General features: G+C 30.5%; 1 protein-coding gene across 1 annotated transcript; it reads right to left on the bottom strand.

The window, feature by feature from the left end:
* Window positions 1-4455: 4455 nt before the first annotated feature.
* On the bottom strand, window positions 4456-17023 carry LOC116774934 (uncharacterized). Its single transcript, XM_032667721.2, has 5 exons — window positions 16626-17023; window positions 11005-11088; window positions 7649-7844; window positions 6355-6605; window positions 4456-4932 (listed from the first exon to the last, which is right to left on the bottom strand). Exons 1-5 carry the CDS (start codon window positions 16963-16965, stop codon window positions 4853-4855), a joined length of 951 nt encoding a protein of 316 aa, XP_032523612.1. The 5' UTR covers window positions 16966-17023; the 3' UTR covers window positions 4456-4852.
* Between the last annotated feature and the right edge of the window lie 214 nt (window positions 17024-17237).

Below are 17237 nucleotides of genomic sequence, written 5' to 3'. Positions count from 1 at the left end.
AAAAGGAATCAAAAGTTGGTATCTTTACTAACCAACAAAATATTGTTTGTAATATAATATCAGTTTAATTGAAACAATGCTCTTTAAATGATACTGTTATCTGAAAGCGAACATACATTGAAAACAAAATTATAATAAATTTATTTTATTGGAAAATTCAAGCTTAACGAACTCTCTTAAAACAGCAAATGACGTTCATTAAGATTGAAGTAAATTGAAGGACCAATTAGAAAATTGAGAGTCACTGAAATAAAATGATATTTCATTTCTTTGCCTTCCAATTTCTTAATGATATTTATTAATAAATACACATGAACATAATAACAATCCTTTTAAAGCAAAGATAAAGTTACAAAATTATTACAGTTTTTAAGACTCTCTGGCACGTAAAATGTGTGTTTAAATGAAGATCGGTATTGAGATTGTGTGATTTGTCACATAAATAGAATAAAATAATTCTTCATCTTACTTTCTAAGATAAATTGGTTTCAACAGACTTGACAAAAAATCTTGTTGATGTTTCTCTTCTTCGGTACCCTCCAACAGAATTTGTCCTTCTAGGAGATTTTAATACCCACCATCAAGACTGGCTATTTCCATATAAGCTGACGGACTACGCTGGGAGAGAAGCTTTGAATTTCGTCAAATCACTAAGTCTTTCCCAGATGATAAAGAAAGCTACAAAAGGGTGCCAGATGTGCATGACCACATATTCAATTGCCTGAACCTTCTGCTGACAATAAATCCAGAGAGACACACCTTCGAAGTGTCATCCCCATTGGTAACCAATAACAACTGTATGGTTTTTGTATCGACAGATCCTCCGCCTTCACGGTGAAACTTCACGGTGAAAGGAGAATGTGGCGGTAAAAGTCAGCATATTGGGATGAGATGCTACCTTTCTTTGCATATCCATAGGAGATCCGTCAAAGTGCGCGGACGCTATCACTGATGAGAAACATCAGGTTATGGAATATTCTATACCCCTCACAGACGTATCCATTGCACGCAAAACCCGCCCATGGTGCACAGCCGAATGTGTTAAGGCTGAAAAGAATAAACTTTCGGCTTATCTTTCATGGGTAGATGCTCGAAACTGTAAAATATCGGATGTTGTACCAAGTCCTGCAAAAGAACATTAAAGAAGAATTGTTCAAATCGTATTAACTATTAAGGGCGAAACTCTCCACTCAACCTTCCGGCAGTAAACTTATATTGTCTTTCTAGCCAAAGCGTTAAAAAAAAATTCTGTCAGTCGTTACTTTATCCTCTGGCTTAACCTAATAGTACGTCAGCTCATACGGCAAAAGAAAAAGCAAAGACTGCTCCCTTCCCTTTTCGCTCTAAAATCACGTCTTGATTTTTCAGTCACGTTCAGTCAGTAATCGCACACTACTTCGCTTCTTTAACTGCAGTTTCGTTATAACAGAGATCCGCAATACTCACAAACAGGTACTGAAAACTCTGCGTTGTCATAAAGTGAACAAAGCTAAAGTTCCGCATGGTATTTCAGCCATAGAACTAAAGACATGTGCACCCGAGTTATCTCATGTTTTTACACGATTGTACCGCCTCTCTTTAATGACTGGCATAGTGTTTAAGTCTTGGAAGATTGCCAGGTGCCAACGTATTTGCAGTATCGGAAAAAAGAAGCCGAGCAGATCCGTTCCCAGATATTAATTGGCTCCATGATCTGTAAGATTATGAAACAATATATTATATTGATAAAAATTATATTCAACCGTCGCCTCATGTCATACCTAGAAGACAATGATCGCGTCATTGACCGACAATATGGGTTTTACCGAAATCGATCTATTGGGGATTTTCTGGTTCACAGCACACATTTATGGAGGAGAACTCTAAAGACTAAAGATGACGTTCTCACAATTTTACTCGACATCTCGAAAGCTTTGAACAGGGTCAAGTATGATAGCATGGTACGCTTTATAGTTTTTTCTTGGTCTTGTTACCTGGATTTCTAACTTTCTTAGGGACCGTGAACTTCGAGTAGTTGTTGACTTTCAACGTGTGGAATGATAGTCAAACACTATCGAGTTGAAAATAAAAGAAAAATATTAATAATAATCATGATTTTGTTTTACGGTTTGATGAAATTAGTTTTTTTTTTTCTCACCAATCCTGAGCAGCAAGTTACGTTCCAATATAAATCTGAAAAACCAAGGAAAAACTTTATTTCTTAAACCTAAAAGTTTCTTAAAACGAAAGTTTTCAATGACGGTCGAAGTTAATTAGTTTTCAGTCTTTACTTACTAGTAATGAAACACTAATAAGATTGAAAAGTTGATATATTTTACTTAACAGGGTTGAACTTAATATTTTAGTAGTAGTTTTAAGTAATTGCAGAGTTTCTAAACGCATGTGGTAAAATTTTATTAGTAAATGTGTATTGATACTGACCGCTGTTTATAAATAACTTTATAAAAAAAAAAATTGTAGTAAATATAAAATAAAATGATGGCGAAAGCCCATATTTATATTAAATTTATTATGTGGCTAATATCAATGCTTTAACTAGTTTTCAAACATTTTGCATTTAGATTTTCATTTATATCATATCATTAAATTTATTTATGCCACTATAAATTCCATTATAAACTGAAGAGTGTAGCACTGTTAAAACAACTGGTCTTTGAATGAACCCCCACTTCTGATACTTAGAACCCGGTTTTAATCTGTTTTAAAGCAGTTCCTAAAAAAGGTAGTTTACGGCTGTTATGGTAAAGGTCACAAAAAGGGGTCTTTGGTAATTTTATGAAACGACGGTGTTGTATGCTAAAGTATTTTATAAGTTGCAACATAAAGATGGTATTCATGTAACATATGTGCTGTTTTATTACGATGATCTATATTATTATGATGAAATATATCGTTGAATTTTTTGCTCATTTTAGTATTTATTGTTTAAGTATAAAAGAACTGGAACTCTGCTGGAACGGAATCCATTAATATATATTAAGATATCACACACAAAAATTTATAATCACATATTGTATTGGTCTATGGCCTTTTATGAATCTGAAAAAAAGAAATATCTTTAATGTTTAATGTGTGGGGACTCATATTTTTAACATGAATTGCCTCTTGTGACAGCTGTTCAACTAATGTGTCGAAACGTTAATAAAAATAACAGGAAAAGGGACACTTATTTAAATTTAAAGACACGAAATTGCTACACAAAAAAGATTCCTGTGAGAAAGCATTAAAATATGATTTACCTTGTAATGATAATATTAAGTTATTATTTAAAATAAATATGTTTTCTTCACTTAATTACCACTTAAATGGAAATACGAATTAATTATTTGATATCACAACTAATTTGTATCAATGAAAATTGATCCAAAATTTAAATCAACTTCTTGAAAATTATTAATTTACTAACTTGAATGACAAAGTTTGAATTTTAATAAACGGTCTAAATAATTGGTTGGTCTCAAGAATTAGAAAGGTAACTACATAATTGCTATTTAAGTATTGCTTGTAAATAACTGTTTTAATAATTCTGTTAATAAATTGTTTTTCCTTAGTAATAAGAATTGATTTAATCTTCAACTTTCGAGCCACTTCAATGTTATCTATAAAATAATAATTAATATTCTCAAGTTAAATCTAGGAAGTTTATATAAATGTTACTAAGAAAAAGGCCTTTTCGCTTCTTTGATCATGCTTTATTGGAATTTGTTTTTGCATGCAAGAAATGCTTTTGAAGCAGATGCAGCGTTCCTGGGTTCTTAATAAAATTAATATTCATTTATTTTATATTAACACACAGCTCAATAACGTGAAATACGAAGTTTTCACGGACTTCAAAACAAAAGATCACATGAAAGATCACTGGCACTGGGATGACGAGATTGGAAATGTGAAGTATAGAAGATATTGAAGATATATGTACATATATATATATTAATTATTAAATAATATACAAATAAATATAATGTTTTTTTAATTTTTATAATTTAAAAGTTTTTTTTTTAATTAAAGTATTTGATAAGGACATTTCGTTAATGTAAAGTTTATTAAATCTTCTAATAGTAACATTTGCAAAATGTTGGTGTCAGGAAAATATCCTAGCCTAAAATAGTAATTCAACATCCATTTTCATAGATTAACGCTTTTCTACTGTATATACGTATTAATATATAATACGTATATATAATATATTAATATAGTACATTAAATGGGTCTAAGTACTATAATTTCTTTGAAATACTTACCTCTCTTGCTATTGTGTTATAAATTTCCAAGAAATTGTAATCGATTGTCAGATTCAGGTCAATTCCCAGATAAAACCCTCCTTAACGACGGAATAAATGTGTAAAAATGAAGCAAAATTATATTTATTTCATCTTTTTATTCACATAGTGCCGAATAAATAATATTAACCTAAAATAAATTAACATAACTAAAATTAAGTAAAGTCGACGGGCTCGCGCTTATTATACCTCAGAATTAGACTAATACACTTGCGAGTTTAAACTTCAGTCTTAAAACCATCAGATCGCAGTGCTTTAAACTATCAGACATCAAGAGAAGTTAAGAACAAGATACATTTAAGTCCGGAAACTTAAATCACTGCGACTGATTTTCGCTAAATGTCAGATCACCACGTTCCAAGACACATTTGTCTAATCGGACCAAGTTGACGCTAAGTGGTAATCTGACATTTAGCATTCTGAACTAACTGACGCCACTTGATCCATTATAAATCCAAATGTCCAATTTTGTTATTGTGCCGTTGGCATAGGCATTGTAGGGTTAAAAATTTGACCCTGCATATTCGGCATTTCGGGCAAACTATACATAGGCGCGGGCATTGATGGAGCGCTCAGCGGCGTCTCTGGTAGGCCGAATAGGAATCTGAAGTAGCGCGCGAGGTTCCATAAAACATTGGACGTCTCCGGTACCCTGCATACACACAATAATCATTATCACTTATGATTAATATACAAATGTCAGTCAAAATGAAACAATTATTCTCAAAATATAAACAATTAATAATTTATTATCATTTAATGGACAACAAATGCATTTTCTAAATAATATACTCGTAGAATAACCTTCTTTATGTTTTACGTATTACAAATGTAATGAACTTAAAAATAAATAAATAATTACATAAATTAATTATTCAATACATTCCAATTCATATTTACAGGAATTCAGTTTGTTTCATGGAAATAAATCAAAAGTAACCCTTCACCGGAAAGATTGCTACAAAAAAATATAATCAAGTTTCTAAATGCTCCGTATCATTTGTATCCGTATCAATGTAATAATCATGATGATTTAAATTTTCAAATTTGTTAAAAGGTTTTTTCTTACTCTTAATTTTATTCTTTGATTTCTTTCTTTTTTTCTTTATTTTAACTCCTTTATCACCATCATCGTTAAGGTGATTTTGAATAACTTCGTGTACTTCAACCAAACCTTCAAGAGTATTTAAATAATACATTAACAGATTATATGCCACAGAGTAGTATTTGGGGGGAGTTTTGGGTTTTAGAGTATCCTCCATGAATTTTTCTGTATAATCATCTAAAGATTTAAAAAGAAATGTCATGATGTCAGTAATAAAATCAGAAAATCCTCTCCCAAAATTATTTATAAAAACTGAATTATCTTTTTTAATATTTAAGTTATAAAGATAGTTATAACCTTGTGTTTCGGGTAAACCCAAACTTCTCCTCGTTCTTTTACGCTTTTTATTGACTTTCTTTCTACGTATCTTTTTAGTTTCGTTCAATTTTAAGTTCGGCTTATCTGTTACATTATATACAATGATTGGCTTCCAATCACTTGGTTCTAATGTTAACACGGTACTTGTAGGAGTAAAGGTGGTATCGTTTTTATCAACTAACATATTTTTGGTATTCAGAATGTTTTTTCTGTATAAAGATAATCTGTTGTTATTTGGCTTAGGAATAAACATTGACGGATTTACATAATATTTTATCCTGGGATAGTAATAGGTGTTTGGATAGTTATGTTTGTATTTCTTTGTCTTAACGTATTCGACAAAATCTTTATTACGCTTCAGTTTATCTAAATCTACTTTAAATTCTACATATTTTTTTGGTCTGTAGCGTACTGGTTTCCTTTGTGATATTTTTCTTTGCGCTATATGTCGTGGTTGTGGGATGAGAAATTCTCTCGGCGATTTTGCTTTTTCTTCAACTTCTGATTCTACACTCTTGGCTGTAGAAACAGCAGAATTGAGTCCTCTGAATGTTGCTGGCATGGCGTCGTAAAATACACTGGCAATTGGATCGACGAAACTCCTTATTTTGTCAACCACGGGTTCAAGATATCTGAGCAGTTTCGACTTACCATCCCACCTTTCCGCTGCCCGAGTTGAATTAAGAACTACGGTAGGCGCCTGTTGTGACGACTGAGCACTCGCGTCGTTTTGCTGTATCAACTCCTGTACATGTGAATGTGAGCCCAATGCTGTGGGGCTGTACAACTCTGGCGATCCAAATTGTGGGCTGATTCCGCCTACTGAGTATGTGTGCGAAGTTGCGCTTGGAAAATCGATCGGATATTGCGAGTAAAGGTATGGATGATTCTGCAAACCAATGCTGGAATCCAAACAAATTTATTGTGAGTAACAAGGTAGCTCCAAATCTTATATTCCAGTCTTGATAGTCCAAGTATTTGTCGGTGTTGGTCTTAAGTTGAAGTCGAACATTTCTTCAGTTATCATAGTATAGTCAGCTGTTTGTGGATATAACTAGATTAAAGTAATAAAGTCTATGCAATTTATGATCCTGCTATATACGGATATAAATTACAAACAAATTTCCACTGTCATGAAAGTTAGCATCGGTCCAATCATGGTATGTTTTACCTTTTTTCAAGCAGAACTATTAGTAAAATTTGTCGTGCGTAACATTTATAAACACAGAATTGATTCCATATCGGTCACGTTAACAAGTCCGGTGAAATCTCATACATTATGTATAATATCGTGCGTGTCTGTTTTATAGTCAGAAAAAACGGTACAGTCATGCGAGTAACTTATTAACATTCTTAGTACGCATCGTTGCAAATTTTTTTTCAATATTTCCGAATTCAATACGGATGATTAGATAGAAATTGGCATCAACGTGTGCACTGTGATTAATTGGACGGAAAAAAGTAAATATTTTCTCAAATATCTAAAAAGTAGATTAAAACAGTCATTTAATTTAAAGCTCGCAAGTTTAGGTACAGCATATATACATCTATAAACTTTTGTCTATTTTTACACTATTAGTAGGCCTAAAAGTAAATACAGTAGAAACTCGATTTTACTGTATAAAACCAATTTAATTAAAACCGACAGTGATTGTCAAATAAATTCAGTCCAACCATTTGTGTAGAATTTTATGCAAAATGCTTAGAATTAACATTTGATTTGAATTAAAATCACAAAAAAATATATTTGGAAATGATATTTTTATTAAATAAGTGAAAATATTCAAGCATAAAGTGCATAACTCAAAAAAAATTATGTTTTATGTCATTTATAAGAAAAAACCATATGTTTTCTTTAGAAAATGAACCAGTGAAGTGTTTTTTAGAGATGCATGTAAGAAGAAATGTTTAATTTAGATGATTATGCATATAAATGTAAACTCACCCGGTGCTATAGCTTTCGTATAATTTCTTCATAGCCATTCCCACGGTCACCATGAGAGCCATCTTGCTGGCCAAGAAGGCCTTAATGGTAATTACTGACACCATGAAGAGACCAAATATCACAACCCCAGCGGACTTCATACCGAAGAGTAGAGGGATGACTGCCTGCATTACCTTTCGCTTCTGTCTTCGTTTCTCTAAAAAGGAGATCACATATAGCATGATTATTATGAAATATAAATTTACAAAAAAAAAATATATACAATAAGATCGAAAATTATCGGTGATAAAACTGCAGTAAGACTTATGTAAGTGCGTCTATCATATAATAACATATCTCCTAAAAATATTAATAACAATGGAGTTCAAACATAGATCTGAATCGAATTGATCAACATCTAAGCATTTTGCAGATTAAGTAGACTAATAAAAATACGAATAAAACTCCTAGCATATCTTTCTTAACTTAAAAATAGGAAAATAGCTCTAAAAAATAATAAAATAGCATTTTGGTTGAAAATAATTACTTGCCACCTACTGTTCGATAGTGAATATTTCACATAAGTTCTGTGAAACTATTAGCTAAGATTGCGATTTTGACAAACGTATAGCAAGATTTTGTTTTCTATTGCCTTGTGAAGTGTATGTTATATTGATTTCTTCAAACAAACCAATTTATTTTAGAAAATGTTATTTCTTTACTTTGTAATTTTACGTCGCTTCTGTAACCTATTTTCATCATACAATGGTTTTTACAAGGCTTTTTCCATTTTCCCGTATTTTAAAGAAAAAAATGAGCGGAATAAAAATAATTCCAATTTACGAACACATATAAACTTACACAGCGGGATTAAATTGTTAGATAATATATGGCAATATTAATAATTAAGTACCTCGGTTTATTTTTGGTGATTCAACTAGTATGACAATTAATTACTATTATTTATTTTTTGTTTTTTCTAGATTTAAACTAGTTTTGTTTTCTTATTTTTAACCAGCCAAATAATTTTTCTTCTACCACCCTGAGATGAACTTGTAGAGAATGCATCCTAGCATTAAGCTCGATTATGTTTGTAGAAATTACACAAATTCACATATACATGTTTGAAGAGAATTAAATAGATGAATGATTAAATTCTATTTAACTCATAGTACCTGCTCAGATCAACACACGATGAATGAAGATTCATGAATAAATAGTATCATTAATTAAACATTCCAACCCATGTTTGTAAAATAATGTTAGTTGGTATAAGATTTCAAATTAGAATACTGAATTCACACATTATGAAATCATCGTAATAGCGTAATTTACAAACAAACTAAGACACTGTTTCTCGTAAATTGTGGACTAAAGCTCTGAAGTCCTATTCATGTAGACGTTTCTATTCTCTTTATTAAATTAATAAATAAATATTAATTTAACGTTTAGAACAATTTATGGACGGAAATCGAATGAAATGTGATTCAATTCTTGACGATCTATTGATAAATACACGAAATTATTATGGCGGAGGGAATTATGATCGGAATCAACGGGGCCAAATAATTCGCGTCAAATACGTAAATAGCTTTGTGAGATCAGAATAACAAATAACACCATAAAAGAGGCGTCAACTAGTAATATTTGTTTTGTAATATCCGTAGATGTGTTTATAATGCTAGATATCGTGGGAAAATGATTTTACAGCAATCATAATTTTTTATTATTTCATTGGCTAAACAAAAGTGTTTTCGTTAGAAAAATTATTATTTTCTGGCACGGGAGATAATATATTTCTTAAATACCTCATAAAGCTCTAACTTGTAAGAAAAATGCTATTTTTTTACACGCTACAAAGCGGTGAGGGTATACGCGTTGATAAAAGATTGCGCACACATTTTTGCCTCATAACAAAATAATATTAAGATCTAACGTGATCACGTCTTTGTTCAATATTTACTTCTTAATATTGCACATATTTATCACAATCAAACCAAATAAAGAAAGAGACTACAGAAAATGAAATTATCTATAAGACTTCATATAGACTCTTTCAATATAATAATAAACAGTTTCCCCCCCAGTAAATGGTCTATAAAAATTGAAATGATGACTACAAAATGCTAAAATATTGAGTAAAATGATACGAATAAATGTTTTCTGTCATAGAATCTTCCATTTACGGGAACGAACATAAAAGAGAATTACGGTATAAACGGACGCTTGTATTTCGTTATGTTAATAAATGTCCCTCACTAAATAACTCGCTCACAGATTTATATTTCTACTTCATATGTGGTGTACATAAATATAAGTTTTGTTAAAATTTATTTAAATATGTTAACTAATTTAATAAGATTAAAATAATTTCGTTGAGATAAAATTTCACGAATAGCATCATATTTATTTTTACAATACTCGCTTTTTATTATTTTATAATGAATCATAGTTTGGCTTGCTTCTAACACTGCCAAATGAAGTCGCCTAAAATTTTGCTCTGGTAATTTCATAGCCGAAGCTTGAAGGCTTATGATGTTAATAACGATATCATTGTATGTTTTAAGTTAATTTTCATTCTCATATAGTCCACATAATCGAGTTAACCACAAACATTCAGGGTAATGTTTACAAATGATTGAATTTCATGAAGCAACAATAGCTGAGTGGATTTCCATGTATTCAAGTAAACATGAAACGTATGCGACATACTTTTAAATGAAAATACACTTTATTGTAACACCATAAAGTTGTATATTATGAATTATTTACGTATAAAATTACTGTAATCAACTATAGCTTTATATACAGATACGTTCAAACTGACGCTTTAAAAATTTTAAGTATTTTTGAGTAATAATATTTAAGACGCTAGTCCACTAAAAATCCTCGATGGATTTTATCATTAGTCTTATCTATTATTAATAAACTGCTAAAGAGAGAGATCCTATATTAGACATACACACATATGTATTTACGAGTGTATGAATATTTGTATGTATATAATTTCCAGTCCAACAGTGTAGTTATTGAATTTAAATCAGTAAAAAATAAGTTTGTTATTGTATTCTGAATTAAGTTCATACAAGTGTTATAGATCTGAACATATATTACGATACCAAGATCATAAAGAGAAGAAAGTATAAGTAATATTTTATGTACTTACACAATTACTCTAACACTATTGAACGAAATTTAATAAAAGATTGTATTTGTTACATTGCTAACATGTATACAGATTTATGTTTTACAGAAATTAAATCCGACACTATCAGCGGAAAACAATCAAATTTACATACACTAACTATAAAATCGTTTCTCATGGAAAGTCTTGCGGGACTATATATATATATATAATTAATTATAATTTAACTTACTGATAGGTCTTATCTGAAGTCTTTTGTGTTTCTCTTCGTCCTCATCTTTGCCTGTTGATTTCTTCGGAAGTGGTTCAGAATCATCTGCAAGGATAAAAATTTTAATTTATTTAATTCAAACTTAAAAAAAATTCAGTGATTCCTTTTTTTATTAAAACCGAACAATGCTTTTATAATAATTTTAATACAAAAAATAAATGCGATACGTATCTTCAGTTTCCTAATTAATTTTACACGTGAATCGCTTAATATGAATAAGAGTGATTCATGTTTTATGTAACGTAGACTGTGTAAATTATGAACACATCACAGAAATATGTAAATGAAAGAAATGTGTAAATTATGAACACATCACAAAAATCTTAATTATTGAATATATGATCATATATCAAACCCATTATTCCTACGTCGAATGCTTTAAATGATAACTTCGCTTTAAACATAACACAATCTTTAAAATTATCATGATAATTTTGTATTCAGACTGTAGAAAAGTGGTAATTTTTTAAACTGTAGATTTTTAAGATGAGATTTTTCTACACAAATAATATACAAAGAAATATTTGCATTATTCTTGTCTAGTCTAACTAGGTGTATATTATTTATGGAAATAGATTTAAATTAAATAACAAATACAAACATAAAAATTTAATAACAGATACAAGCTTTTTATTTTTATAATATTTCATATAGAAAATAGCTACTTTAGCATGCAATCTTATTATTAATTTAACTAAAACTATGTTTTTCAGACCTACTACTCGGTTTTATAAAAGTTTTTTTTTATGTTAAAGGCGGCAAACGAGCAAACGGCCTACCCGATGGGAGGTACCGTGAACCATGGACATCTGCAAAATAATGTTGCGGACGCTTTGCCAACCTTAAAGTGAAGGGAATGAGGAAAAGAATGCTGTTGTTCAATAACCATCCTGTCAAAAAGCCCTGCCCTTGGACTGAATTGTGAGTGGATTCTTGTGTCGCTTGCAAGGGGCCCCCCTAACTGACTCGCAGTTTCAGGATCTCCCTGGACCCCATGACAATGAAACACTCTCAATGCCTTACAATAGACTTAGGCTGATGCAGGACAGAAGGTAATTGTACTCATCAACAAGGTCATTGTACTCATCAATTCCGGGAGAGGAAAGGATGAGAAAAAGGAAAGGGCTAACGGCACTCTCACTCATCGGAAGAAACGTAGCCATTACAGACTCCTTCTTCGATCTTCTATGAGAGGATGGTATTTGCCCGGTAGAGCCAGCCCACGTTCAAGATACTTGACCTCGGCTAAGCTCTACCAGGTAATGGTACCAGGTACATGGTTCATTTGCCCCGAGGTTTTGTCTACTTTGCAGTAACCGTGTCTATGGGCAGATGAGATGAAAGTATATCGTTTGTTTAAATGTGTACTCGTTAAAATCTTATATATTTTTTTTTTTTTTGGTTTTGAGTTTAGATATGTATAACATATACAAAATAATGTAACTTACTGTTACGCACTATCAACAGCATAAGTTCCTGACAGTTGACAACGAAACAGACATGCCGGTTAACCAATGTTAGGATAAATTGCCTTTAAGCCACAGTAATAAAAAAATTTTTGGTACTGTTCAAATTATTCCAGAGCGCTTTGGTTTTCTGTTACAACTTCTATTAAAATCTTTGGATATAAAAGGAGTATTCTCTTACAAACTATTATTGGCAATTAATTGGGAAATAACAAACAATTCGAGATTCATAGCGACGTTTTACTTTTATTTAAAAGGCCTTAATCCTCTACCCTATTTAATAACGGAGGGTGGGGATTACTTGGAAGTTATTTTATACTAAGTAAATGCTTATCCAAAGGTTAAGCTGTAGATAGAAAGAGCTCTGGTTCTTATTAATATTAATTTTACGTTTCGTAAACATTTTTAATTAAAACGTCAGATAAATTATTTAAGTACTCTTTTAACACGTGTATTTAAAATGAAAATATAATAAATGAATCGGTAATCTTAAAGGTTTTAAGTAAAAATGTAATTTATTGTTTCATTATGAAATAAATTACTATATTTCATAAAAAGTAAAAATAGTTACAGTATATGTACATTGTAAATATACGTAAATTTTTGACATTGAAAAGTCGTGGTGGTATGGAGGTTAAAGGACTGCCTCTCATGCGTGAGGGCGCGGGTTCGAAACCTGGCAAGTACCAATGTGATTTTTCAGTAATATGTACTTTCTAGCAGTATTTAGAAACCACTAACAGCCGGTGAAGGAAAACATCGTGAGGAAACCTGGACTTATAATTTAAAATTATATGTTTGAAATCGCCAACCTGTCTTGAGGAAGCGTGGTGATTAATGCCCAAACCTTCTCCATGTTAGAAGAGGCCTCAGCAGTGGGCTCCGATAGGCTGATGATGATCATAATGAAATATACGTAAATAATGTCCTAGTTATTGCAAAAAGTAATACTTATATATGTATATATGTGTGTTATAAAATATTGAAAAAGCCAAAAGGTTTCTGGAAATTTATTCCGGTATATATTGATAGTAAATTTTACGATCACTTTCCTAACATCATATAATAAGAGTGACATAACTAGAGCGGTCTAAAAGTTTTTCAATAATTCAATCGTTCACTCATTCAATCATTCAAACAATAAAATTCTAGTCCATTTATTATATTGTACTGCATTATACATGAAACACGCTATCTTTTTAAATGCAAAAGAAATGCATTTTTATTTAACATTTACTGTTTCAAATCTAAATGAAAATTTTTGTATACAAACTTGTGTTTCATTGTTATAGACTAGGTTTGACATATTTGATAAAAACATATGCGTTTTATTTACTTATTTTTGGATGAGAATGATATATATAATCCTTTGTAATATTTAACTCCTTTTAATATTGTCGTTTCCTTGTATATTAGTGTTGTATTCAGAATAACAAACTTAGCTTTATTAAACTTGTCACACTAACCGCAGCATTATTAGATAGTACATTATTGTATAATTTGCGTTAGGTGCCGTCCCGGATATTGGACACCGACGAAATTTATGCAGCACAAGGCGCTTATGCTTCCTGAATTTAAACCTTCAATACGGCGATGATAATATATGTTGGCTCTTTATAGGAATGTGTGGCGAGAAGTATTAATTTATATTCTAAATAGAATATAATATATAAAGTAATAGTACGTCTGAGATGATTCTATGAAATATATATGTATATCGTAGATATTTAAAAAAAAAACTACTAATAAACGCTTCCACAAAACCGTCACATTGTCTAATTTTTCTGGACTACTTGCGTCGTTCGCGTGACAAACACGGATATCGAATAAATAATTAAACAACTTCCTTTGCATGGACCATAACTTAATCATCTTACGATGGATAAAATTTATATGCAATATGCAATTGCAATGCAAGATGCAATTATTTACCAACAGCGAGATTTTAGAATTTCGTTTTCTTTTATACACTTGTATGTAAAAAACATATGATTTATGTAGGAATTACTTTCGATTTTAGCACATGTCAAATTCAGATTGCAATTTATTATAACCACTGTCATGTCCTTATACAAAATGTTCGTTGTTCGGTTACTATAGACGCTTAGTTTAATAAGTAAGGTAAAATGAAGAGCAAATTTTATTTCGTTCTTCATATTTTTACTCGCCTTCAAGCCTTCCAATATCGTCTTTGGTTCGATGAAAAAATAAGATCACAATACCATAATTTAAATTTTCCATATTAAATATAAATTATTACTAAATTCTAAGTGAAATTAAAAAATTTAGATAAATCTTTTTCTGTTTCTCGATTTTATTATTTTGTAAGCAAAACTATCTTTTAAAATTTATGTTCGAATTTTAAATTAATGAAATGAAAATCATGTTTAAATAATGTAGATTTATAATAATTTTCAGACATTCAGTACGATAACTATAAGTTAAGTTGGTACATAGTTTTGTTTTTTTTTTTTAATTTTAATTAATTTAAATAAAGTCATGTTTATTAATTTAAGAATTATAAATATATACAGCCAATAAAATAGATTGGAATAATATCTCTGTTTGATATTTTTTTCTCATTTTGTATTTTTCTAAACGTTTTATAACGGAAAGAATTGATATTTTATAGCAATTTCTTTGTTTTTCCTTTCTTTCTTTTCTGTTAAACGAACCTCTTTAATATTGTGAATAATATGTTACATTTGATATTTTCACAGTATATCAGTCTATTTTAAAACTTATCAAGTCTAGTCCAGCCCGTTTAAAATATTTTCCATTACAAGACAAATGTACCAAACTTTGTTTTTGTATATAATTCTAAATGGCAAATAAATTAATCCCTCTCTAGCCCCTAATATATTTTAAACAACAGAGATTAGAATTGTGAAACTAAGACAATCAAACTCGTCTTAAATTTTAATCGAAACAACATTTATATTGTTGTAGTAAAATTGAAGTTACATATTTATGTTATGTTCATTATAATTAATAATTATAGCTCAATTAATAATCGAAATGAAAAAAAAAATACTAAAATATATTGCGAGTAGAGTTCAAAATGACGAACGCAATTGTTTCGTTTAACGGAAGGCAGATTGTATAATATGAAAAAAAAATACTGTTAAATTAATAGTAAATATCTCCAGAGGTTTTTATCTTAACGATAATGTGGTCGCAAAATGTTTTCTCTTATCTCTAGGCCGTGTGGAATTCCTGGAGATGAAAGCGGGTGCTTAATTTGATATTGTGTTAATTACCAACTATCACGGTACGTCAGATAAAGTGCTCACAAACTAAAACCGTATATTATCAGCCTTGAAAGTTTCCCTCTATTATTCGACACCGAACTATTCGGTTTTATTATGCTTTAAAATGCCCTACTTCAGCAGCTAGCATACCTGAAAATAAAATACGTTTAAACAATAATATGATGTTTGGAATTTATTTTGTAATTTTGTTGTACACTTGGTTTAATTGTTCTTAAGATAGAAAATTAAAATGTAAATATATCACGCCATTCAATTCCTTAATACTGTAAGTTATATAACTTTTTTATTTATATATTTACTTAACTTTAAAACACCTTTAAATTTTTTTTATCTCTCTCACCTTTATAAATATTTTTTCATAAGAACACAGAAGTTATTAGGGAAATAAACAGATTAAAGAAACTATACTATATTTGATGAGGTTTTGTTAAAATAAACATGCAATTACACTGTATTCATGTACTTATTTTTAATAAATTGCAAATTAAGTTAATTGACTACTTATGTATCTGATGCGTTACAGATGTAGCAATGATTCACGAGTAGGTTATTTCATAATAATTACATAGTTTATTTTATCTTTACGCTTTCGATGTGGGTGGTTGTTAATTGGAAATTTTAAACTCGTTAAAGCACTTTGGAAACACGGAAACAATTATCCCCTTAAATCGATCTGTCCTTAAAGGTGATTCGAGATAGTTGTAATTTAAGCTAAAACAATTTCAGTAACAAAATATATACGATATCACATATAAATACTTAACATTAAAGCTTTTGAGATAAACATAAATTAATCTAATATTTATTTCACTTTTGAAATTAATAATTTTATAATAAAACTTACCTTTGACACTTCTGCTTTCAAATACTTCTAAATCCAATGCGTCACTCTTGCCTTCGGGATTGGAGAATCTGAAGGTGAAGTCGTTCCAGTCGAAGCTGATACCATGGGTAGTTAGCAGCTTTGTTAAGGGATCTTTGATTGACCTGGCTTGCCTGTTGCTCAAAGGCTCTACAGTGAGAAGATCGAATAGCTTGACAGACTTCTGTTGCCTCAAACTCCTAACTAATTCTTTGGCCATATGATCTATACATGTAGCATTATCACTACAATTCAATTCTACTACATCTGACCTAGCCTGCCCTAGCAACGCTAAAGTGACAAAGTAAATTAAAGGAGTCATTTTCACTGTCTTTTCACCAGCACTGCACTCTTCACCAATCCATTTGTAGGTCACAGGCGCACCACCTGCTTCGGTGGTTAGTTCGTCAATGAATCCTTCTGTGATCCGTCTATGATTTTTATTCTCCGTCACGCTAGAACGAACAACATACGCTGTGTGTGCATTTTTTTTTTTTGTCTTATGTTCCTATTTACTTATTTGCTACACTTTTTCCACTTTGCGTGATAATGATTTTACGTGTATTATTTTAAGGTACACTATAGAGGATTGTA

The sequence above is a fragment of the Danaus plexippus genome, chromosome 23, assembly GCF_018135715.1.
Source record: "Danaus plexippus chromosome 23, MEX_DaPlex, whole genome shotgun sequence".
NCBI classification, from domain to species: domain Eukaryota; kingdom Metazoa; phylum Arthropoda; class Insecta; order Lepidoptera; family Nymphalidae; genus Danaus; species Danaus plexippus.
Note: the sequence above shows the minus strand (reverse complement) of the source record. Positions and strands in the feature narration are given on the sequence as shown.